This window comes from Hylobates moloch, unplaced genomic scaffold, assembly GCF_009828535.3.
Source record: "Hylobates moloch isolate HMO894 unplaced genomic scaffold, HMol_V3 SCAFFOLD_3, whole genome shotgun sequence".
Classification (NCBI taxonomy): Eukaryota; Metazoa; Chordata; class Mammalia; order Primates; family Hylobatidae; genus Hylobates; species Hylobates moloch.
Window position 1 is genome coordinate 97,884,894 of NW_026652278.1, and position 26,655 is coordinate 97,911,548.

The following is a 26,655-nucleotide window of genomic DNA, read 5'->3' on the forward strand; positions in this document are numbered from 1 at the left end:
TTGTCCGGAGTTGCCGTAGGAGGTGTGTAGAAAGTAGGGGAAAAAAATCAAAGCAGAGAGAGGCTGGAGTTTGTAATATGGGAGATGGTGACTGAGCAGGACCTCTAGGCTCATATTTGCAAGAGAAATAGGCTATGTGGGGATCACATATGATCTCAGTGGCTTCACACCACAAATGCTATTTCTTGCTCCACAAACACCAGTGCAGACCAAAAAGCCTTCTCTTTCATCTGGTAAACCCATCTGCCACCATTGTGTGATGCCACTATATATTAAAGACTGCTGTTGCTATAATAAGAAAGGAGAAATGGAGGGTCCATGGAGGATTTTAGGGCCAGCTTGGATGTGGCAGTCTCCACTGGCCAGAATGCAGTCACATGGCCCCTGTCTAACTTCCAGGGAGCCCAGGAAACCTCAGGAAGCACCTGGGATCCACAGCAAGTACAAATGATTTCTGCCACAAGACCTGACCCCCATTCCAACAATAGCAGTGATTTGTATATTTCTTTACTTGTATGTAATATTTCCAAGGGGGATTTTATTTGAAGCGTTTCCTGGCTCAAAAGAAAAACACATGTTAAGGCACCGATCTAATAATAAAAATGACTATTTCAAATCTAAGATGGCACAATTTAGGTATACTTTGGAGAATATAAAATTGGTGCTTTCGTGGTTTGCTCAAGTTGAGGGAGATTGATGGTAACAGGGTGATGTACTGACTTGTCAGAATCAAGAAAAAAGAGGTTGGGCATGGTGGTTCATATCTGTAGTCCTAGTGCTTTGGGAGGCCGAGACAGGAGGATTGCTTGAACTCAGAAGTTCAAGACCAGCCTGGGCAACATAGTAAGACCCCATCTCTACCAAAAAAAAAAATTGGCTGGACATGGTGGTGTGTACCTGTAGTTCTAGCTACTCAGGCAGCTGAGAGGAGAAAACCGCCTGGGTCCAAGTGTTTGGGGCTACAGTGAGCCATGATCCCACCACTGTGGTACAGCCTGGATAACAAAGCAAGACCTTGTCTCTACAAGAAAATAAAATAAATCTTAAAAAGAAAGAAGACGTCATCACATATATAGAAGTTGAATTCATGTGAATATGAATGCCCATCATCCATTCTAATCTTTTTTAGCCTTCTTGTCTGACAGAGGCTGGAAAACTCAGGTCTGTGTTTCCAAAACTCCTTTGCAACTTGGATTCCGAATGTGACTGATCTGACAAATCAAATGCATTCCATGTGCGATACAGCATTTGGAAGTACGGTGGAGGCCTCACCTCTGTGGTTTTCTATTTCTTTCAGCAGTCCGTCTCATAGAGATGTTTCAGGTTTTTGTTCCAGAATTAGCAGACTTTCTGGTGGTGTCCACATACAAGAGTCCCATGGGTGTCAGAGGTGAGGTGCAGGCCATCAGTGCTGTTGATGGGAATCACAGTCCTGCAACCAGCAGCAGTGGTGGTTTCTTGATCACAGCACTTCCTGACTGACGCACAGTGGGGTGGTGCTCTGGAGCTCTGAAAGAGACAGAAGCTCTTCCAGTACTTTTGCTCTGCAATGTACTTAGGAAGTCATTTCTGAAAATCTAGCACTGAGGGGTTAACCTGATCAGGTCTGCCAGATGCAGCCACCCTCTTGCTTTTGGTCATTTTTATTTCCATGAATCCGAAGGCCATGAGCTGAATGCTACAATGTCACCTTCACTGGCCACCTTATCGACAACACTTATAAGTCACCATGGTAATGGTCACTTCAGTTGTTTTTCAGGAACTTGGGACAGCTCCTATCCAGTTCAAACTGATTGAGACCACCCTTCAACGGGGCCTGTGCAAATGCCCAAGAGTTGACCTTTTGACATGAGAGGACCCAAAACTCTACCTGTAGATCATGTTAATAATGCCATTTTCTGAACATATGTCCTATGAAATGCCAGGCACCCTGACTATGCTTGTGCAGATCACTGATTACTTCATTTTTCCTACAGCCAATCACCTTTTCCCATGCTTTAGACCACCCTGCTTCTCTAACCCATAAATATCCCTAAGCCTCATCTTCAAGGAGGTGGATTTGAGACCTGCTCTCCCACCTCCTCGTTTGGCTGCCTTGTGAATAAACTCTCTTTTGCAAAACACGTGTCACAGTGACTGATTTACTGTGTGTGGGCAGAAGGGACCTGGACCAGGTTAATACCAAATCTACTCAGAGTTTACTTCCCTTCTTCCTGCTCTTAAGCTCTTAATGATTTTCCTTGTCATTTAATGTCCTGTAATCAATCTTTTCCTCATTGAACTAGCTAGAGTGGATTCCGTTTGCACCAATTAAGCCCTAACTGCTACAAGACCCACATGTGGGACAATTATAAATCTTACCTTGATAAAAAGAAAAAGAAAATGATAGTAATATGTGGGAACATCTTAGTAACTTGCTTAAATGATCTCCCTCATCCTGTACCAGGCTAAATGCTACTCTTGTGCAGTCCCCACTTCTTACCATTTTGTAGAAGCTGCTGGATTTCATAAATGAGCTGAACTTGGCCAAAGATGAGAGATGAGAAGAAAATGGCCCCAAAAATGTGACAGAGGTGGCCGGGCCGGGCATAGTGGCTCTCACCTGTAATCCCAGCACTTTGGGAGGCCGAGGCGGGTAGGTCACCCGAGGTCAGGCATTCAAGACCAGCTTGGCCAACATGGAGAAACCCCGTCTCTACTAAAAATACAAAAATTAGCGGGATGTGGTGGTGCATGCCTGTAGTCCCCACTACTCAGGAGGCTGAGGCAGGAGAATTGCTTAAATCCAGGAGGTGGAGGTTGCAGTGAGCCTAGATTGTGCCATTGCACTCCAGCCTGGGTGACAAAAGCAAAACTCTGCCTCAAAAAAAAAACAAAAACAGAAAACAGAAATGTGACAGAGACTTTCCCTCCTTTTTTTCCATTGCAGAGATCAGCAAACGCTTTCTGTAAAAAGGCCAGACAGAAAATATTTTAGGCTTCATGGGCTGTGTGATCTCTTTAGGGACTACTTAGATCTACAATTGTAGTATGACAGCAGCCATAGATATTCTATACACAGGTATGGCTATGTCATCCTAATAAAACTTTATTTACAAAAATAGGCAGTGAGCCAGACTGGGCTTGCAGATCATAGTTTGCGGATCCCTCTTCTATAGTAATAGTGTCCTTAATTTGCAGATAGGAACATGGCCACCTGGAATAAAGACTGCACTTCCCAGCCTTTCTTGCAGCCAGGTGTGGCCAAGTGGTTAACTGTGATCTATGAGATGCAAACAGCAGTGTGAGCAACTCCTAGGAAAGGCCATTAAAAAGTGTTGGGAAAGAGGAAGCATGCATTTCTATTTCCCGTTCGTTCTCCTTTTCTCCTGGTTGGAATGTGGTCATAATGGCTGAAACCCTGGCAGCCATTTTAGACTGGATAATGACCTCAAGACAGAAAGCCTTGCATTGGGGAAGCAACAAAATAGAAAGTGACTAGATCCTTGACATGTAGGAGTGTCAGGTGGATTTCTTGAACTTGAGAAGAAAGTAAGCAACCATCTTGTTTAAACTATTTTGATTTGGAGTTTTTCTGTTATAGCCAAACAATCTTAACAGATCAGGCAAAAATTCAAAAAGCATAGTAAATGAATGAGGACTGCTCAGTACCTAATTTTTGCTGGATTAATAAATGACTGTGAATTGAAGTATGCACTACATGAAATAAGGCTATTGGGACTTGTCTCAAAGATATAAATGTCACCTTGAAGTACAAAATGCAAAAAGGTATTTGGTTTATATATTTGCAATACCAAATTTCAGCATATGAAGTATCTTTGTAGAAAGTTATTTGGTATTTTCATAATATAAAATAGAGAAAACTAAACTTCATTAAAGAGGATTAAAATAAGTCTAAATCTAGTTATAAAATGTGGATTAAAAATTTATAACTAGGGGCTTGGCACAGTGGCTCATGTCTGTAATTCCTGCCAAGGCCAGAGGATTGCTTGAGGCCAGGACTTGGTCACCAGCCTGGGCAACACAGACAGACCCTGTCTCTACAGAGAAAAAATTTAAAATTTGCTGGGGATGATGGGTGCACCTGTACTCCTAGTTACCCAGAAGGCTGCGGCAGGAGGATCCCTTGAGCCCAGGAGTTCAAGGCTGCAGTGAGCTATGATGGCACAACTGCACTCCAGCCTGGGGGAGAGTGAGACTCTGTCTCTAAAAATAAACAATTAAAAAATTGTAATTAAAACACTCAGCAATTGTACGCTAAACTACCAACATAGTGTTCAGATTTATATCCATGTTCTAGTCACTGTGCTACAGAAATAGCTTCCTAACTAGTCATACAAATATTTCTCTACACAAAATAAATCATCCCATAGAGGTAGTTTTTCTAATGCCTGTCCATGCCCTTACCCCTCTCTATAATGAGTGTATCTCACTGGGTTCTATTTGTTTTTCTAAGTTAAGAAGAGAAAGACGGAACTAAGCTATAGCTGAGGGTTTTCTAAAGAAACAAATTATGTTGTGTGTATTTAAGGTATACAATATGATATTATGGGATACATATACAGAGTAAAAAGGTTAATATAGTGAAACAAATTAACAAACATGTCTATCAACTCACATAGTTATTCACCTTTTTATTTGTTTTTGTGGCAGGAGCAGATAAAATCTACTCATTTAGCATAAATCTTAAATACAGTAGAATTGTATTATCTATAATCTTCATCTTGTACATTAGATCTCTAGACTTGTTTATGCTACATATCTGCAACTTTGTATTCTCCAACCCACATGTCCCCATTTCTTCTCCCCTCCCTGACCCCTGCTAACCATTGTTGTATGCTCTGTCTCTGTATATTTAAAAATTTTTTAGATTCCACATATAAGTAAGATTATGCAATATTTTTCTTTCTGTGCCTGAAGAATTTCACTTAACATAATATCCTCCAGGCCCATCCATGTTGTGGCAAATGGCAACATCTGCTTCTTTTTTAGGGCTGAATAATACTCCATTCTGTATATAAACCACCGTACACACCCTTGCTATTCAAAGTGTGGTCCTTGGGCCATCAGCCCTACCTAGGGGCTTGTTAGGAATGCAGAATCTCTGGCCACACAGTATCAGAATCTGGTTTTAATAAGATCCCAAGGTGAATTGCACGCAAGTTAAAGTTTGAGACTATTTGAGAATACTGCTTTTCAATTCTTTTGTACTGACATCAAGTAACAAATACCCTTTAACTTCTCTCAGCTCTTTCAATCTCAAAAATACTAGTCACCTAAATAAAATGTTTCTGTACTTCTAAACTACCTACCAAGCACCAAAACAAAAAAAGGACTAAAATTAAAACATAGGTCTCATAGCATCACCTATTTTCCCGTTGGGGGAAAAGGGAATATGTTTTCATTTTGAAGCACTTCTTTCTCCTGGGAAGCATCTAGGATTAGGCTCATCTCTTCTGATCCTCAGCTGAAGATGAAGAAAGAGATTCTAGTGATAAATTCTAACAATCAGGCGGGGCGCAGTGGCTCACTCCTGTAATCCCAGCACTTTGGGAGGCTGAGGCGGGCAGATCACGAGGTCAGGAGATCGAGACCATGCTGGCTAACACGGTGAAACCCCATCTCTACCAAAAATACAAAAAATTAGCCAGGTGAGGTGGTGGGCACCTGTAGTCTCAGCTACTCGGGAGGCTGAGGCAGGAGAATGGTGCGAACCCGGGGGGCGGAGCCTGCAGTGAGCCGAGATGGCGCCACTGCACTCCAGCTTGGGCGACAGCAAGACTCCGTCTCAAAAAAAAAAATTCCAACAATCAGATGCCATACCTGTAGAATCTCTTGGGGATCCTACAGAGTCTGTTAAATTCTGATAAATAAAACTAATAGTTTTATTTATTGAGATATCAATTTTATTACAGGTCTGCAACAATAAGTTATTATTTAGTACTATTTCCACTACATATATGTCAGTTTCATATCATTTCGAGAATATAAAAACTTGTATTACAAAGTAGAAATTGTATTTTTCCCCCCAAAGAAAATCTCTGCTTGCAGTCCTGCTTGGTTAGTACATCCAAATCTATGCTTCAGGTACTTGAAGGAGAGCCACAAATGTAACTACAAGTTTAAAATGTAAACTTTGAAGAAAAGTTTACAGCTTCTAGAATTAAAATACTGAAAAGAAAAGTAAAAACAATTTCTAACCTTTGTCAAAGAATGATATCCCCCTTTTGGGGATATTTTTAAATATATTGGGTAGAATTCCATGATGGCTTAATTATGGCCTTGACTAAATGTGGAAAGATAGATTCTATTGGCTTCTCAAGGTCTCTTTTCAATGAATAGTCTCTGTACAAATAGCATTTGCTATAAATAAAATTTCACAGTGAAAATCAACCCAAGCACATTGTACCTTATACCGTTTTATTTTCTAAACTTTGGCTGAAATATTCAGAAATATTGGCAACTATATTACTTCTTTGGAAGAAAAACTAGGTAGTGAGATTCTTGGGCCCTTTTATGCTGGGAGTTTTAAAGAATTTTAGTACATTCCTGATAACTCTTAGAACTCACATCCTATGTATTTAGAAAGTTATTTTCCTTCCATTTTGACATATCAGCTCGTATCTGAATTAAAGGCCTGTTTAAATGTCTACATCAAGAACAGGAAGATTCATTAGAGATCTGTTGGTTGAATCCTGTGTGGTTTCCTATCTGGCAATTTTAGGGACCAATTGTAGAGACCATCCATCCCACGTTGCAAAACACTGGAGGGTTTACTGGGATACATGATTTTTCAGTGCTAACACTGAGACAGTTGGTCACGCTACAATTTAGCAATATATTTTTCAGAGTGTGTGTGTATCTGTGTGTGTGTTAGTGAGTGGTTATGGGGTGTGTGTGCTTCTGTGTATGTGTGTCTGTGTGGAGGTGCATGGTGTGTGTATGTGTTTATGTCTATGGATGTGTATGGGTGTATAAGCATGTGCATTCAGATACATTTATTGTTATTATTTTTTTCCATGTGTTTAACATCCTTTTAGAGGATAATGACCAAATATAATACTTTTTCCAATCCCTGTGCTATGTGTGCAAGTAAGCCAGTAGTTAGGTATTTATCAACTCATCTTTAAGAAAAGTAAAACCTAAAATTCAGTATTTGCATTTTAAATAAAAAGAAAAATTCTCAAAATAGAGACATCTTGTCTTGACGATGGTATAGGTAACAGTTTTTGAAATGATGTTTCCTTTCCAACCTTAATAAACCCATATTTCAGGGGTGAATTCATTTTTAATTATGCAAAGCCAATAGACAGAGCCTTATATGGCAGCATACTGCCATTAGAAGAGGACATTCTCTGGGCCGAGTGGCTCATCATGTGTAACAAAAGATATTCTCACTTGCTTGTCAATTCTTTTTTTTAAATGTTCATAACATTGTGAAGTTGGCTGTATCTGCTGCTTTTAAATAGCACTTCAGTGTAAAAACAACTGATGCTGAGTTGTTCAACTTACAACTTCTTAGATCCAAAATGTTGTCAGGATGAAGTGGCAGTTTTTACAAAGCCAATAAACTCTGTGATTTTCTTAGATGGAAACAATGAAAATCCATAACTGAATAATGATATTCAAAAAGAAGAAAGCCCCCCACCACGTACACATTTGAGGCAGTTATTAATTAAGCTCCTTATTCTAAAAACATATGTCTAATGGAAAAACTTTAACACTTATCCTGCTTTTCCAGTAAGACTATATTTCAGGACAACCAAAAAACACCACTTCATCTAGTGGGGTTTTATAAGAGAATACCATCTATGAAGAGAGATAAAAAACTGAATGCTATGATAATCATTGTCAATTCCTAATGAAATTATTGACCCAGGCGAGAATTATCAACTAGTGTTGGAAGCAACTGATCTTAAAAGGATGAATGGGCAATCAGACATTCGCCGAGTACCAAAGTAATGCCAAAGCTTTCTTGCTAGTCACAGGTGAGAAATGTAAGTGTACAATAGAGGGACCAGGTTTTCATCACCGGAATCCAGTGATCAAGTTTAACCTCACTTATGGTGCAACCATCGAATATCATGTCTCCTGCTGTGACACACAATAAAATGCAAACCACCACCTGTGACGTATTCTACGAAAATGCTCAGTGTGAATCCAGCAAACTTTCAAATCTAACTTCTGTTTATGGAAAGCAGAGGGCATGAGGGAGTCAAATAACAGCACCAGAAAGCTCGCAGACAAATGAAGAAGGTGGAGAATTCTGTGGAGTCATTGGTCCAGCCCATCCAACAAGTCAGTGTGCAGCGAAAAAACATTAGGGATGGTGATTGATTGGGAAAAAACTTGGAGACAATACAACTAGATTCAAGATGTGGGCCTAGATTTGACTCTAGTTTGGACAGACTGGTTCTGAAGGGTGCTTTGAAGACAATGAAGATTTCAAATATGGACAGATTATAACATAAATATTTATCAAATTTTAAAGTTAAAGCTCATTAATGTAGAAAACCAGGTTACAAAATAAGTTGCAAAGTATTATCTCATTTATACTAAAATATAAATATATGTAAATTATCTGAACGAATCTTTCAAATAGTTTAACAGAAATAATCCCTGGGTGGTAGGAATATAGTGCTTTTATTTTCTTATTTTTGCTTATCTTATTTTCTAGCTTTCTTATTGCACAGATACAGCTTTTGTAACAATAAGTTGTATTTATTGGTTAAGAAACTAAAAGAATTGTGTGCTGAGGGTGGGAATTCCACAGTTCAATGACATCAGGGTTTTAGACCTTTCTGAGACCCAGCGCTCATCACTGCAATCAGTTTTGATGACTTTAAATACAGAATTTGGATTAGGAGACCAGAGTTGAATTATAATCAGCTGGTCCAGAGCCAGGTCAGCACTTTAACTCTTCGCGTCCACAACTGAAGTTGTCAACATAGCCCAGATTTGCTGGACTCTTGGCTTTTATATGACCTCAAGCTCAGATTTTCAGCTGGAAAGGATTGATAATGAGACCGTGTGCTAACGGTGTTGCATTACATGAAAAGATACACATGAGAGCCCTAGAACAATGTCTAGCGTCTAAGAGCTCCATAAATATCAGCTCTTGTTCCTGTGATTGTCTCTCACAGTGAAGGATTCCATTGTCCCCTGAGTCACTTAGGGCTGCAGGCCATCCTGGAGGCTCCCTCACTCCTCCCACAATGACCCAGTGGCATCTGTGGCTGCTCCATTCTTATAGAAAGAAAACCAAAATAATGGACATAAGATACGGGACTTCCATCATCTAGCATTTGCCCATTTATTGGCAGTCTTCTCATTTCACTTTCCGTTATGCATCCTAAGCTTCAGCCTTAAGCCACAATAATTTGTTCACCTTCTTGAGGATGTGACTATCATCCTCAAGGATATCTACTTTATAGTTATATAAAAGCAAAACACATATAAAACACTCTTCATCTGCCCCCTTCAGGTAAAGATGACATTTAACAGTAATTGAGAAAATAACTGCCTTCCAAAAGACACTTAGGATTTAGAAATGTACCTGTCATTGTGTGATATTGTTTCTGAAAATAACTTGTGTTATCTATTGAAAAACTCTGATTCGACTTAAAAACTTGGAAAAGGAATTTTCGAATCTACTTTAAAATCTCTTTAAAAGTTGCAGGGAATATGATAGTCATTTTTAAAAATAAAAGTGCCACACTTTCGGACTAATTTGTAAGAACTGACTGATATCAAGGAAGGCTTAAAAGCATAATCTCAAGCAAGCGCCTTTGTAAAATTTGTGGATGGGGTGGTAAATATAGTCAGAAATCCACCTCTTCTGTAGGAATCTATGTTTTGTCCTGAGATATCTGGGATTTTAGGGATGGCAGCAGTATGAAAAATGAAAAAAAAAAGGAAGCTAATGAGCAACATGAAACTTACTGGTAAAAGTAAATACATAGTCAAATTCAGAATACTCTAATACTGTAATGGTGGTATGTAAATTATGTATATCTTTAGTATGCAGGTTAAAACAAAATTATTAAAAATAACAATAGTTACAACAATTTATGAAGGGATACATGACATAAAAATATGTAAATTGTGGCCGGGGGCGGTGGCTCACGCTTGTAATCCCAGCACTTTGGGAGGCCGAGGCGGGCGGATCACGAGGTCAGGAGATCGAGACCACGGTGAAACCCTGTCTCTACTAAAAACACAAAAAAATTAGCCGGGCGTAGTGGCGGGCACCTGTAGTCCCAGCTACTCGGAGAGGCCGAGGCAGGAGAATGGCGTGAACCCGGGAGGCGGAGCTTGCAGTGAGCCGAGATTGCGCCACTGCACTCCAGCCTGGGCGACAGAGCGAGACTCCGTCTCAAAAAAAAAAAATATATAAAATATATATATATATATATATATATATATATATGCAAATTGTGACATCACAAACGTAAAATGGGGGGAGCAGAAGTTAAGTTGTTTAAAACCAAAAACTGACAAACGGGATCTTATTAAACTAAAGAGCTTCTGCACAGCAAAAGAAACCATCAACAGAGTAAACAGACAACCTACAGAATGGGAGAAAAGTTTGGCAAACTATGCATCTGACAAAGGTCTAATATCCAGCATCTATAAGGAGCTTAAACCAATTTACAAGAAAAAAACAAATAACCTTATTAAAAAGTGGGCAAAAAGCATGAACACCGTTCAAAAGAAGACATATATGCAGCCAAGAAACATATGAAAAAAGCTCAACATCACTAATCATTAGAGAAATGCAAATCAAAACCACAATGAGATACCATCTCATGCCAGTCAGAATGGCTATTACTAAAAAGTCAAAAAATAACAGATGCTTGTGAGGTCGTGGAGAAAAAGGAACACTTCTACACTGTTGGTGGGAGTGTAAATTAGTTCAACCGTTGTGGAAAACAGTGTGACTATTTTTTAAGTATGAAGCAATTCAAATTACATTGCTTTCACTAAAAATAGCTTTGTTGATAATATTAATTATTTATTGACATAACATTTTGGTGGGAACAAAAATATATTTGTATCATTAATAGAAAAAATTATTTTATTTTAAAATATTGTTTATTTCATTGTTGCCTCTTTAAAAACCTTTCCATTTTTGCATGTTTTACAATTTACAAAATATATTAGCCCAACTGTACATCTATACCATCCATTACCAGTAAATGACTATATATCTATTAGAGCAGGCTGCCCTAAATATTTTTTACTGATAAGAATGTACAATCAAAAAAGTTTGAGGGCCATTGCTCCAGACCAATTTTCCTCAATGTACGGTTTGAGAAACATCTGTATCAGCACCATTATAGAGCCTGAAGCCCAGAAAACCTGACTTTGAGCATCTATAGTTGGGATGTGGAACCTGCATTTCTAGCAAGTACCCCATGCTTAAGGTGGTTCAACGGGTTGAAAAGCCTAGCACTGAGGGAAATAAAAAGCATTCCGTGGAGACCACGAGTGCCTAGGAATAAGGCATTCTACTGACAGCCATAGGTTATATACGGTGTCCATAGTCAGCAGTCTCCTTATTAGTCTTACTGAATTTGCAAGACCAATCTTAAGTGTATAAACTTCTTAGCCTCAGCAAAGAAATTATTTCCTAAAGGAAGATTCTGCAATAATTGCCCCTGTAAAAAACGTATGTTACCCACATGGGGCTTTATAGGGACTGCTACGGGCTGAATGTGTCCTCTCAAATTCATATATTGAAACTTATTCTCTAATTCAATAAGCTAAATGAGTCCTCTCAAATTCATATATTGAAACTTAATTGCCAGTTTGATAACATTAAGATAAGTGGAGCACTTAGGAGGTGATTAAGTCATGAGGGTGGAGCTCTCATGGATGGAATTAGGACATTATTTCCTAATGAAGGCCTTGAGTGAGTGGGTTCATTCCCTTCCCATTCTTCTGCCATGTGAGATGCAGCAAGAAGGCCCTCACCAGACACCAGATGCTAGCACCCTGATCTTGGACTTCCCAGCCTCCAGAACTGTAAGAAAGAAATTTCTATTCTTTATAAATTATCCAGCCTCAGGTATTTTGTTATAACAGCACAAAAGAACTAAGACGGTGGCCCTGCCATTGCAATTCCAGGGGCTGAATTATGTATTAATCATTGTGGGATCATCAGAGGATAAATTCATGAAAGGCTTCAGTTAGTGCAATTTCTTTTTCATTAATCAGAGGGCCAAGTTTAATAATTTTTAAAAAATGAGTAGATAAATAAACACTTCGAATAACCATGCCACCCTTAAACCCAGGCAAAGGGCTACTGCTCTGAATCCTTCTTTTAAAAGGCCTGCATCTCACACACACACACACACACACACACACACACACACACACACACACACACTGTCATTTGGGATTGCGTGCTGAACAGGGTGCAGTGCAACTCTAAACCTAAATGTCTGCTCTTGTGACAACATCATTCAGGCCCATGGAAATTCTTCTACACATTGTTTGCTTTATGTCCTTAAAGTAAAAGGTGATCACATCCAAATGTTGTAAAGGTTTGGGTTGCACTGCTGAGAACACTGGAGGTGAACACTGCAGGTGAACACTGCTTCTGAGAGCTGAGAGAAAAGACCAGTTAATCAACTCAACAGACCTTCCTTTTCAGAGAGCATGAATGCAATATATCTTTGCCTTATGCAGTATTGTTTCCCAGTAGTGCCTGGTATCATTTTTTTGCTCATCTATCACCTGGTTCTGGAGGTATTCAATATTTAGCAAAGCTTTGCAATAGTTGCAACTGGTAGCAAAAGAACGTTTTGCAATATTAAACAATTCATATCACACTTAAATCAGTAATTGTATAAATTTTGACAAATCACTCATGAAATCTGATATCAATACTTTGCATTGAAACCAGCCATGTATTGAACACTAGCAATGCAAATAATTTGTATAAAGATATTTTAAATTAATTTTCCAAAGACTAAATAAAATTTTAGATTTATTTGAAATTTTATATTCATTGTTTTTCTCTTTTAATTTTATACATAATTATTTTAGAATAAAAATAGCATTTCATAAATGATACATGAAAATGAGTTTAATTTAAACACCTGCCATATTTATTTCAATATACATTCTTTATAAAAACATATTCAGATTTTAAACATTTAATAGAATTGCATTTACTTGTAATCCTTCAGAACACAAATTAAGAGAAAATATTGATTATAATAACAGTGATTTTTGCTTAAAGACAAGAAAATTAAATTTAATATAATAAATATATTTTATATTTCTTTTATTACTCATTTAAACGCTGCAAGCTTAACAGCAAGATATCCAGACATGTACAATAACAATTAAATCTAATTGTCTTTAACATTTTTCTAACTAAAGTCCTAACTTTCTATACGGTTTTTGATTTTCCAGCGAGATGGTATGTTCGTCAAGGTAGAAGGATGGGGCATGTGTTACTTAAGTGTTTTAGCTTGATTTATAGGGTTTAAATATTTAGACATATGGTACGTGGGCGTCATTCGTACTCTTGCCTTAGGCTCCACAAATGTTAGGGGTAAGCCTGACGACTGTAACAATGAAAACAAGACAAAACAAAACAAAACAGAGACAAAATAATCAAAGAGGATCATGAAGTTGTAGGGCCACTGTCACCTTTTTCCTCAAAGCTACTGGTTTTCACCCCTCTTGGAATAGGCCACTTATAATCATGTCTACTCCCACAAGAAAACAACATTTCAGGGTCACTGAGGCTATTCCAAAGCGTGTTATTTTTCATTGTCTGGTGGAAAAGATGTTCTCCAGATTTCGAGAACCCTCAGAATATTCAGCAATAATTGGCTTCTGGGTGTGAGCCCACACATGAAGATGAACATGAAGTGGAGCCTTTCTACCATGATGCTGAAGTTGTTAAAATCATCCTATTACAGGTGACACTGACCCTCCACTGCTCCCCACCTAGAAAAAATGTCACATACAGAATGAAAAGTGAACGTATTAGCATTGAGTTTCTACCTGTGAAGTGAGGAGTCGGAAGGTGTGTAGCTGCATGTTTAGCTGTACCTGCAATTATGGAGACAAGAGTTTAGAGTTCTTTCTCTCTACCCTTCCTATATACCTTCAAAGAAGGGGCAGAGTTAAGTGATATAGCACATGAGCTCTAGGGTCTGCCTGACTGGGTTCAAATCCCAGCTCCACTAGTCACCAACTTTGTGACTTACGGTAATCCTATGCCTAGATGTCCTCTTCTGCAAAATGGGTACTAAAGGGTGGCTGTGAGAATTACATGAGTTAATTGCTTAGAATAGTGTGTGGATTCATAGGAAGTGCTTTGTATGTATTATGTATTTTTAAAATATCCTTTATTATGTCACCATTTATGAGTCTGGAAGAGTAGTATCAGGACATATGTCTTGGGCTGCCTGCTACTGCAGGTCTAAGAAAAAGTTGTGACGTTTGGATATTGCAAGACTTCCCCTATCCTAGACTTCAGGCTGTTTAAATTATGCAATTTAGGCCTGGCATGGTGGTTCGTGCTTGCAATCCCAGCAACTTGGGAAGCTGAGGCCAGGAGTTTGAGACCAGTCTGGACAACATAGCAAGATCCCACCTCTACAAAAAAAAAATTAAAAATTAGCTGAGTGTGGTGGTATGTATCTGTAATCCCAGCTACTCGGGAGGCTGAGATGAGAAGATCTCTTGGGTTCAGGAGTTCAAGGATACAGTGAGCTATGATCATGTTACTGTACTACAGCCTGGGCAACAGAGCAAGATCCTATCTCTAACAATGTACATTAATAAACAAATAGTATATAATTAATTGGCCTAATGCCTTTTTCCTTTTCCCTTTCTACTAGCCCAAACTCCTTTCTCAGCAGGATTCATGGTAGCCTACTCCATCAAAGCACTTTTAACAAACATCAGAGAAAAGCAGAACAAAAAGATGCTCACACCTGCTGCCTGGCCTGAGGTTCCCTGGCCCAGATACTTGGGCAAGAATTAATCTTTCTTGTACAGAGAATGAGTGGAGCCCCAGGAATGACTTCACTGCCACCCATAACAAGTTTATGCACAGAACACCTCTGTTCCAATCCCTCTCTCCCTTTAGCACTTTTCCAAAACAGGGGTTTTATAAAAGTGGGTTGCAGGGAGGTAGGTTAGATAAAGGCACGCACAGGGAAGAAAAGTCACAAGCTAACCTCTGTGTGTCTACCATTACCGCATTTTTTTTTCTCAACGGAAGTCCTAAAAATCTTTCTTGAAACCCAGAAGTTTTTGGCATAACATTCAAAACAGCCTGATGTAAGAGGTGAAAATACTGTTTTTCAATCAGGCTCAAATTTCTGAAATAATGCTCTCTTTTGCATGTTTTCGGGAAGGATGTTGGTAATATGGTTACACAATTTTTAGCAGACACATAAAATGGTCATTCTATCATCTTTAAGCTCCCTCATGCATTGCTACAGATAACTTATAGATTTACTGGATTCAAGCATCTTTATTTCAGACACCCTAAAGCTTTTTAGATGAGGTATATTTATTTTCCGGTGCTTTCTTAACAGGTTTGTAAGCTAGGCAAGGATCGTGTCTTTTAAATCAGATTCGATGCAGTTCTTGGCACAGAACTTTGCATGCAGGTGCTCCATAAATACTTATTGTTGATTATTAAAAAGCAAACAATAAAAAGTAGTTCAAATTTTGTGAGTTTTTTGGGGTGGTGGTGGTGGGGTGTCAGTCAGAAAACAGTAAGCCTTGAAAATTAATCAGCGTTTTCCATGATTACATAAAACATAAGCATCAAAACCCAAGTACTAATACTGCACCTAAAGGCAGCTCATATCAATAACTAAGGCACATCACATCAATAACTAAGAAGAGGAAGAAAGAAAGGAAGGGAAGAAGGGAAGGAGGGGGTGAGGGGAAGGATGTAAGCAAGAAGGGAGGGAAAGAGGAAGAAAGAAATGAAGGAAGGGAGGGAGGGAGGAAGAGAGGAAGAAAAGATGGAAAGAAGGAAGAGAGAGAGGAAGAAAGGGGGGAAGGAAGGGAGGGAAAAGAGAGAGGGAGAAAGAAAGGAAGGAAGGGAGGGGGAAAGAGGAAGGAAAGAGGAAAAAGAGAGAGAAGGGCAAAGGGAGAGAGAGTAAAGAAAAGAAGGAAAGGAAAGGAGAAATGAGAGGAAATGAAAAAGGGAAGGGAAGGGAAGGGAAGGGAAGCGAAGGCAAGGCAGGGGAGGGGAGGGGAGGAGAGGAGAGGGGAGGGGAGGGGAAAGGAAGGGAAGGGAAGGGGAAGGAGAGGAAAGGGGAAAGGAAAACAAAGGAAAAATTAAGATTTTTAAAAACAGTATAACACCAAATAAATGTAAAAATAATTAGGCTGATTCTCTAAACACATGCAACACAGTCTCAGGAGGCAAGGGGAGGAAGCACTTTTTCTTTCCATCTCCTTTCCAGATCGCCCTGGTGTAGCAGCCTCTAGGCATCTAGAAAGCACTTTTCTTAAGCCCACCTGTGGCCACTGGGATCATTTATTTTTTTTACAAGTGTCTATTACTTAGGGTAAAGACTAAGTTCCTCTAGCAAGGAAGCCCCCAAATACAGGGACTTAAATAAGGGGCATTTGTCTCCTTTGCAATGAGAGCTGAGTAGTCCAAGTCATGGGTCAGAAAACACAACCCCTCTCCGGCAAAATGCAGCTCGTGGCCTATTCCAATTTCTCAGGTAAGAATCGCTTTTACATCTTTAACTGGTTGGAAATAAAAAATAAAAGAACAACACTATTGTGTGTGTATGTCTCTTCTCACGCTGCTAATAAAGATATATCTGAGACGGGGTAATTTATAAGGGAAAGAGGTTTAATGAACTCACAGTTCCACATGGATGGGGAGGCCTCACAATTATGGCAGAAGGAGAATGAGGAGCAAAAGGACGTCTTATATGGTGGCAGCCAAGAAAGCTTGTGCAGGGAACTCCCTTTTATAAAACCATCAGATCTAATGAGACTTATTCACTATCACCACTATCACAGGAACAGCACGGGAAAGACCTGCCCCCATGATTCAATTACCTCCCACCGGGTCCCTCCCATGACACGTGGGAATTATGGGAGCTACAATTCGAGATGAGATTTTGGTGAGGACACAGCCAAACCAAATCAGTGAGAATGAGAATGACATAAATTCAATCTTCAGTGCCATTCAATCAAGTCTTACTGGAACACATCAACATTCACTCCTTAACTTGTTCGTAGTCAAATCTTGTCTACAGTTGCTTCTGCACTGCAATGATAGAGTTCAATTATCATAGGGGAGATCACAGGGCCCAGAAAGCCTTTGCTATCTGGCCCTTTACAGAAAAAGGTTTTTGGACCCAGGTTAGGTTAGCCTGATAGCTCTCACTGGAGTGGTTCATTCAAAGCCACAGGTTCCCTTTATCTTGCGATTCTGCTGTTTCTTAGGTTATTATCTGCTTGGCTGACATGGGTCCCTGCCTGTTACGGACTGACCTGTATCCCCTCAAAACTCATATGTGACACCCTAACCCCCAGTGGGACTGAACTTGGAGACAAGGCCTTTAATGAGGTGATTAAAGTTAAATGAGGTCAGCCAGGCATGTTGGCTCACTTTGGGTGGCCGAGGTGTGTGGATCACTTGAGGTCAGGAGTTTGAGACCAGCCTGGCCAACATGGCAAAACCCCATCTCTACTAAAAATACCAAAATTAGGTTGGCGACGTGGCAGGCACCTGTAACCCCAGCTGTTCAGGAGGCTGAGGCAGGAGAATTGCTTGAACCTGGGAGGCAGAGGTTGCAGTGAGCCAAGATAGCTCCACTGCACTCCAGCCTGGGTGACAGAATTAGACTCTGTCTCAGAAAAAAAAAAGTTAAATGAAGTTACAACAGTGGGATCCTAATTTGCTACAACTGGTGTCCTTTTTAAAAAGAGGGAGAGGTAGCAGACCTCTCTCTCTCTCTCTTTCTCTTTCTCCTCCTCTCTCCCCCACCCCAGCATGAGCACAGAGAAAAGGTCATGTGGGGATGCAGTAAGAAGGTGCTGTCCGCAAGCCAGTGGGAGGGGGAGAGAATTCACCAGAAACCAATCCTGCCAGCACCTTGATCTTGGACTTTGAGTCTCCAAAACTGTGAGAAAATACATTTCTGTTGTTTAAGCCACCCAGTCTGTGATATTCTGTGATGGCAGCTGGAGTGAACTAATACCCTGCCACATCCATGCTCCAACCCTTGGACACAGGAAGAGTTAAAGGGGAGAGAAGGGCAGCAATTTCCTTCTAAGCTTGTTGAGCAGAAGTTGCACACATCGCTCCTGCTCACATTCAGTCCTTTGGTGAATTTATTCACTTATCCTACACAGATCAAAAATGAAAACAGAGAAGATGGATTTGGGGAGGGTCAACCAAAAGCATGACACATTTTGGAGCACATATCATGACTAAATATTTAAAATCTACTGATTTCCTGAAGTCCATTAGGTTTCATATGTAGAGCTGTACTGGCCTAGGGACAAAAGTCTTCACTATTTTTATTTAAAAGGACACTTTTTGACATAAAGCCTAATTGATTCTCAAGGTAGAAGAGTCTTCTGAAAGTAACTCTAGTATTTAAGTGTAAATGCATATTTTAAGGATGAAATATTCTGCCAGTTCTCCTCTAGACCCCAATGTATAGTATATTTTCTTGTGTGTAATATAGTGGACTCTAATTTGAGATCACTGAAGATACTTTGGTATCAAGAGAAAAGATGGGTTGTTAGGGGTCAGTGTCACATCAGGTCCCGTCTCAAGCAAGACCTGGAGTAGAACAAGACGTTAACCCACTTGGATCTCAGTTCTATTGATTGCTTATTATGTGTATTTTCTGCACTTATACATAGTTAATGGTTTTTAAAATTGTGGTGATAAAGTACTTGCATTTCTGGCCAGAATGAATTTGACTCATATATAATCATTATCAAAGTTTCCTATCTTGACTAGCTGCTTTGTGAAGAAAAAAAATTAATTCCCATTCCATGAAAAGTTGAGCAAGGAGAGAAATACATTTTACTTTTTCAAACAATGGGTGCTTTTTCATCACTTTTACAAATAACCCTATATTGCTTGTGATAGGTTATCCCTTCTTTGTTACATGATGTGTTTGAAAAGCTATGTGCAGTCACACTGTACTGTGGAAAATACAGCTGCTGGAAACTGATCTTCTGCTTCTAAGCTGATAAATTACTTCATCCTAGAACACCATTGAATCAACCATCTGAATCTGAACCATAACTTACTAAGAAGCCAAGTGGAAACAATTTTTTAAAGCATTAGATGAAAATACAAAAAGAAAAAAAAAAACCTTCTTAAGCAAGATACAAAAACCAGAATTCAAAAAAGGAGACTGACATACTGATCTATTTACATTTAATCATTCTGTGAGACAAAGACAAAATAGATAAAAGTCAAGTCACAGACCAGGTAACATATTTGCAACATGTAAAAATATATATAGTGAAAAAATGATTTATAAATAAGCATTATAAATCAATAAGGCATCTCATAAGGATATAAGCAAGGCAATTCAATTAAGAAATGCAAATGGCTTATAAAGGAAAATGTTTTCAAACAATGAGGCATTATTTTACTCACCATTTAGGCAAACGTTATGAAGACTGAATATATGCAATGCTGTGTAGCATGTGAGGAAATTGGAGCGTGCGTGTGTCAGCGGTGGTGTAGGTTGGAGAAAAATTTGGAAGTATCTATCAAAATGTAAAAACCGTGTTTCCTTCAACCTAGAAATTCTACGTCTGGGTAACTATTCCTAGAGAAGCACGTATGCATATACAGAAATAATCATATGCAAGGATGTTTGATGTTTATATAATGAAAATTGGAAAGACAGACATATTCTTAGGAGAATGGTTAAGTAGATTATGGAGTCTTATGTAACAGTTTAAAAGAAGGAGTTACATGTATGCCTACTAATACATAAGTTCTTTAGGACATGACTGAATGAAAAAGCAAGAATTAGTTTAATACTCAGTATGTATATGTACGTTTATATACAGCCTCATTTATTTTAAAAATTCATAAAGCAAAACTATAATTTATTTATTTTATGCATGTATGTAAATGCATAGAAAAAACTTGAGCAGATGCATATCCAACCTGCAATTGCTAGCTTTGGGTGGTTCCTCTGCAGAATGTGATTGGGTGGAAGTGGCTGAGAGGGACTTTAGCTTGTATTCTTCTTTGTTTGAGAGTGGATTTATGCAAAAGACCCTCCCTGTAAGAAGGCGTTATTCATTCTATATTATTTATGGAACTAAAATTAACTTATAATCAAAGCAGAAACACCTTGTGAGATCCTTCGTGGCCACCCATTCTACTACTTAGCTCACAGTGTTTCTGTTTCTGCAGCCGTATCTCTCACCACTTGTTCTGTTGTTCCCCTTACACACTCCAGTATGTATCTCTGCCATCAAACTGGCCACGTGTGAGCTGAACCTGCTATTTGTTCATTAACTTACTATTTTAAACCATTTGAGCCGGAAGTTGTAGTCATTCTCTGGCTTTGTAGTTTGCTTTATTGCTCATAAGTAATAACTGGAAAAAGGAGTTTTAAAACACTCATTATTTTCAAACACTTTGGCTAATATTTATTCTGAAATGTCAGGATAACTTGGTAAAATATCAAAATGCTAAAACTGAAGACTTATTTTTTCTTTACCAGGAAGTAATAATTACATATATTTATAACTGCAGAGTCCAATATAATGAATTAATATTTCTTCCAAATGTTCTTACTTAACATTTTTCTAGCTTTAGCAAAGCAATATCTTACTTTCACATTAAAAAAAAACCCTTCATAATAGTGTAAGGCAGTTTGTGGAAAATTTATTATCATCGTCATTTTACACTTTACTAAATTCAGGCTAAACCATCGTCAAATTAACCAGAATTAAGATTAGGGCTCAAGTCTTCTGACTTCTGGTCTAAGTTGTTGGGTGTTTTGGGTTTTTTCCCCCCTGCATAAGGCCATCTTCCACAAACTACATATGCTTTCTTAAAACTTCTAAAACTTTCTGAAACTGGAAGCTTTACTTCTGAGGATTATATATAGCATTTCACATACTGACATTGGATATAGCACAAGAAGCTGAGTAACATTTATTTTAGAAATAGGTGTCATTTAATAATGAATGTATTTGAACTGTGGGTTAAAATGAAGACAACACTTCCCTTTTGCATAGAGGATAAAACTTGCAAAAATAAAATAAATGCCCATTTGTATATTACAGAGGGACATTTCACACCATTTCACTTCTAGAATGGATCCTTCACTCTTCTTTCATTTTTAAATGGATTTTAATTATTAAATCATAGTCTAAGGGAATTACCATATGTTAATTTTTTAGTGAGTTGAGGCTTACTCAAATGTATTTTATTCCTATATCAAATGAAAAGTATTTTTGCATTAAGATTTTTGCTGTATATCTCATTTCAGACTTTAAGAAAACAAATATTACATGTAAGTATATCTTAAAAGCGTTCTAAATGCATTTTTTAATTGAGTAAATATAGTTAAGTACTGAAACAACAAAATTCATTTGTCCTATACTAACATGTACTATAGTATATAGCTCAAAAAGTTAGTAGAATACTGGGAAATTGCAAGTAACTGTATCATGCCTATAGCTTTACCTGGGACAGCTGACCAAAAAATGTTTCAGGGGTGTGTTAGAGCTGATTTCATTACAATTCCCGGTGACTAACGCCACTGATAGAGACCTTAAAAGAGAAGGTGGCTCTTTCGTCCTATGAATTATCAATTAGATCTGCTCCTGTGGTGAAATTTGTTAGCTGAAAATTGGTGGCTGACACCTTAGGATTTACCCCTGTCTTTAAGTTCCTACAGCGAGGTCTGTAGACCAGAAGCCTGTACTGAACTCACACCACAAGGGCAGCGTCAAAGACAAGATGCAAGCCTGCAACAGCAAGTTATATAACGAAAGAGAACCGAGGACATCAGAACTTGCTCCAATGATACTTTGTATCTTCCTGGTGCGCAAAAATGTAAACCGGCCTTCCTTTGTGGTTTACATTGTACCACTCCACAACAGTTTGCTATCGTGTAATTTAGGAGGTGACACATATGAAATTTGAGGGTGTGATTAGTCTGTAAAATAATAGCTTTGATATATATTTTAACCACTTCTAGCACCCCCCCAACACACACACACACACACACACACACGAAGAAGATGCTAAGGTGGGCCACTGCCCCTGCTCTGGCCAGCCACATTTAGTTAGAGGGGAAAAGGACAAATGGTGCTATTTCTTTAAGCTTGGTGGGGGGAAATCTAAGTTTGTTCTTTAAAAAGGGCGAAAGTTCGCTAGGACCACAGGGCCTTCGGCGAGAGCGCAGGCAGCTTCGTCTTGGCACCTTGGGGATCTTCTGGGCTGCCAGAAGCTCTGAGCTTGCAGTTGCACCTAAACCGCCGCTTTCGCTACTTATATTTGCGGTAATGCTAGGAAGCAAAGTATCATCACTCAGAGAATCTGGTAGCCATTCTCTCTCTTTGCCCTGTGTCCCAGCTTGTGATTCTTCTAAGTTCCATCTCCTTTGCTGCGTGCAGATCCCTGGCTCTGGGCGCGCCTCCTCTTCTGCACTTGGGTCACCGCAGGTTGGCCACCTGGGCTCAACTCATCCCATCCTTGCTTTCCCCCATCCCCATACCCAGCGGCGGGGGCAGCCTCACCAGCCCTTGTCCACGAAGTGAAAGTGTGCCTGGCTTTGACTGAGACAACTAGGACCCCAGAAGCCCAGTGACATCAGAAAAGAGGCTCCTGGGCGCTAGCACTTCCCGCAATACGCTCCAGGGCTGTAGGTGCAAAACCGAGCTCTAACTTCCCTCCAGCTAATCGAGAGGAAAATACAGGGCGCGTCACAGTGGCCTCTGCCGCCTAGCCACGCGCGGTGAAATTTCCGGCAATCGGGCCAGCTAAGACACGGGATTTGCACCGCAGCCTCTCAGCTTCTGGAGCCGGAGCCGAGCGCTCCCGGCAGCTTCTCCGGTTTCTCTCCTAAAGTGCAAAAGGAAAAGCCCCGTCTGCTCCACGACTGCAAGGCCGGCGGATATGGGAGCTGCGCCCGGCTCCGGAGGACTCGGCGGGCCCGGGGCTCCCCGGCAGCGGCTCCTCCGCTAGGGGTTAACAGCAGCCCCCGCGGCTGGGCGGGCGCGGACGCTTCCTCTCCACCCGCCCGGGAACGTGGATACCGCGCCCGCAGGATGTTCGCCGGCTGGGCCCGGCAGTCAGGAAACATGAGAAGGCCTCGCTATTCCTGTTCCCGGGCGGCGCGCGCCGGGCTGGGTAAATAAAGCCGAGACGACGGCGGTGGCGGTGGTGAGCGCGCTGGAGCCCGCGTGGAGAACATGCGGCGGGGATGGGAGTGCGCCTAGTCTCGAGGCGGGAGAGCCAGCCGCCCTGCAGCCGGCCGCCGGCCCCGCAGCCACAGGTACAGCCCCCGCGTCGCCGTGTCCCAGCCGGCTGCCGCGGAACGCCAGGCTCGCTCTGGCCCCTGCGCCCTGGGCGACCGTGCTCTCCCCGCCCTTCCCCCAACTTCCCTCCGAGGTCTGGTGGAGACGCGCCCGGGTGGCGGCCAAGGCTGGCCCAAGGGTCTGCGCGGAGCCTGGGAGCCCACCTGGCCGCGCCTCCTTTGCTTTAAAATTATTCGCCGGCGTTGGGGGAGGGGGACACTTCTGCAGGGAGTGACCTCCCCGGCCACAGTCTGGAGTGAATCGGGGTAAGTGATTTGAGAAGAGGCGCGGGTGGCCGCGCGCGGGAGTCCTGGGAGGGTCAGGAAGTGTGGTTCACACGCCCCCGGACCCCTTGCGACAGGACAGCGCTCGGACCTTTGCCATCGCTTGCCTCTGAGCCTGCTGCCTGCAGACATAGAGCGCGCCGGGTGTCTGTGTCTGCGATCTCTACGTGGGCTTGGGGCTGCCGGGGAAGGGTCTGAGGTGGCTAACCTTGTGGTGACTTCGCTAGGAAAATCACGTCGTCGCATCTAGGAGGACGCGCTGGGGTGGCGCGGAGAAGGCCGGGCCAGGGAAGGGTGTCTTGTACAAATAAAGCAGCATGAACACACATCCCTAAGGGCACTGATTTTAAAAGAAAACAACAACGCGAGTCTTAACTGTAGAACAGGGGCTGCGAGCACGAAAATTCTCTTTGACACTTATCGCCGAGGCTATGTGCACACTCCAGGCACGTACCTGTCTGCGCGGGAGGACGCAGTCCTAGGGGACACGCGGCATCCAGCAGAGGTCTGACTTCACTTCCCTACGAACACAGACCGTAGCCGTCGTTTGATCGCGGTGGCCACCGTCCTAAATGTCACGAGTGGCCTCTGCTGCGGTGGCCGGAGGGCGGGGCGGGGGCGTTGGCGAGTGTGGGCACTTGGCGAGGCAGAGGGTGTGTGTGTGTGTGTGTGTGTGTGTGTGTGTGTGTGTGTGTGTATGCGCGCGCGCGTGTGTTACTGGAGTAGCAGCCCATGCCGCGGCTGGACGGGTAAAGGGGGCGCTGGCAGCGAAGCTGAGGCAGCTCGGAGGAAACGGGAGCTGTCCCGAGGCGCGAGGCGGGGAGATGGGGCGGGCGAGGGCGGCCGCGCGCCTTGGGGCTGTAACTCTGCGGCTCCGCGGCAGCGCGGACTTGCTCCTGACGCCCGTGAGCGGCAGGCAGAGGCTCAGGGCCTCCGCGACCCCAGAGGTGAGCTGCTGGCTCTCCCTGACAGTGGCAGCCGTGGCCCGGGAGGTGCGCCGACCAAGCTGTCTCCTGCCTTGGGCTTCTGACACCTTTACAGCCTCTGAAAGGGTCCCCGGAGACACCCTTCAGGGACGGGTGTCGAGGGGCTCCGAGCCCGCGGCTGACACCCGCGCTGCGGAAGAGAATGGCACTGATTGAGGGCTCTGGGGACCTGGGTCCTGGCGCCTTGGACCTTAGGACCATGCACGTCCCGGGGCGCGTTGGGGGATGATAGGAAGATTCGGGGAGAGAAGGGGGAGAAGTGGTGCTTTCGTCCTGACGCCACTTAACTTTTCCTTGTCCTTGAACCCAACCTCACCCCGGGGAACCTTAGCGGACAGAAGATGCGGGGGTTTCAACCAAACCATCCACGATCTAGAAAACACGAAAATCCCCCAAATTCCGATATGGCCTGGGACTCATGAGCTGGGGGGTCTTGCGGATGCTGTTGGCACATTACCCCAAATCTTCCCTTCCATCCAACCCCTCCTGACGCCCCGAGTTGGGGCTCCCAGAGGCTTTAGTCTTCTGCTGTGATTGAAGAACCACGCGCGGCCTCACGCCGGTCGCGCTCCGCAGTCCGGAGTATGCCTCTCCCAGATTCAAACTGAAACCCAAAGGCACGTTTGAGAATTCGTTTCCTTTGCCTGTGCGGGTGAATGATTCCCGGTTGTAGTTCTGGGGAGGGAAGGGATGGGGGGATCGATCGCCCAGGCAAGGAAGAGGGCAGGTACCTGTCCAGGAAGCCTGCAGGGGCGGGGGCGTGTAGCCAACTGGGGAGAGCCGCAGGGTCCCTGCCGGTTGCGGCAGCGCCGCTCCTCCCCTTGGCTCCGCAGCCCGGCGACCCGGCCAAGTTCAAGGCCCTGGACCTGCAGGGGTCTGAGCACTCTCAGCCAGTAAGTAACGAGATGCACCTTCCTCTCCTAGAAGCCGAGCCCCGCTGCGGAGCTCCCGGCGGCCCAGCCCCGAGGCTCTGGGGCCGCGCCGCGCGTCCCTGCCAACCGGCACCATGAACACCATCGTCTTCAACAAGCTCGGCGGTGCGGTGCTGTTTGAGGACGGAGGCGCCTCGGAGCGGGAGCGGGGTGGCCGGCCCTACAGCGGTATACTGGACAGTCCTCACGCCCGCCCCGAGGTGGGCATTCCCGACGGCCCGCCCCTCAAGGACAACCTCGGCCTGAGACATCGGAGGACCGGGTATGCGCACTCCCCTGGGGGCCCTGCCTGCCTGCGGCCCGGAGGGGTGGGGGCGGTGAGCTGTGCCGGGGTCCCGTGGAAACGCGGGCGTGTGGACGGGAAAGGGCCCGGAGTTCCCTGGGAGTGCAGGTCTGCCCCTCCAGGGCTCGCGCGTTCTCAGTTAAGGGGCTCCTATCTTAAAACATGAGGGATCAATTCGTCGGGGCAGCTCCAAGGAGCTTGGTGGAGACTAAGAGCTCCAGGAGCTGCCCCTCGGCCCTCGGCTGCCTGGACCTCGGAGTTGGGGGTTAGTTGCCCCTCTCCGGACTGCGGGTGCCGGTGCGCGGCTGAGGGCGAGGAAAAAGGACTGAGCTGTGTGCAGAGAAACAGGCGAAGCCGAGCAGTCGGGGAGTCCAGGCTCAGGCTCCGCGGACTTCTCTTCGGTCACCCCAGCCCCTCGCCAGAGCCCCGCGGCTCGCCTGGCCCAAGGAGTCGGGAAGGTCGCCTCCCGGCAGGGAGTCGCAGGCGTGCACGCGGCTCGGCGGGGCCGGCGGCGAACCCGGAGGGGGAGGCCCCGGGCTTGCGGGGCCGGGTTTGAGTTTAGCGGGGTGAGGGGTATGCTGGGGGGCAGTAGCTTGCGGGTGGGCCAGCTGCTCAGACTGCCAGTGAGTGGA

At 42.9% G+C, this 26,655-nt stretch overlaps 1 protein-coding gene and 1 long non-coding RNA gene across 3 annotated transcripts in view; one reads left to right on the forward strand and one right to left on the reverse strand.

The window, feature by feature from the left end:
• Window positions 1–1,064: 1,064 nt before the first annotated feature.
• Window positions 1,065–24,616, reverse strand: LOC116462230 (uncharacterized). Its single transcript, XR_004246314.1, has 2 exons — window positions 24,277–24,616; window positions 1,065–1,509 (listed from the first exon to the last, which is right to left on the reverse strand). It is a non-coding gene; the product is annotated as an uncharacterized LOC116462230 (long non-coding RNA).
• The window catches only part of MKX (mohawk homeobox), a 73,463-nt gene continuing 70,211 nt past the window's right edge, over window positions 23,404–26,655 (forward strand). Inside the window, exons 1-2 of one of the 2 annotated variants that reach the window (XM_032144509.2) lie at window positions 23,404–23,516; window positions 25,733–26,002. In XM_032144509.2, coding sequence (XP_032000400.1) covers window positions 25,815–26,002 — 188 coding nt within the window. In that variant the 5' untranslated portion in view covers window positions 23,404–23,516; window positions 25,733–25,814. The remainder of the gene's footprint in view (window positions 23,517–25,732; window positions 26,003–26,655) is intronic. The other variant, XM_032144512.2, reaches the window with a different exon arrangement.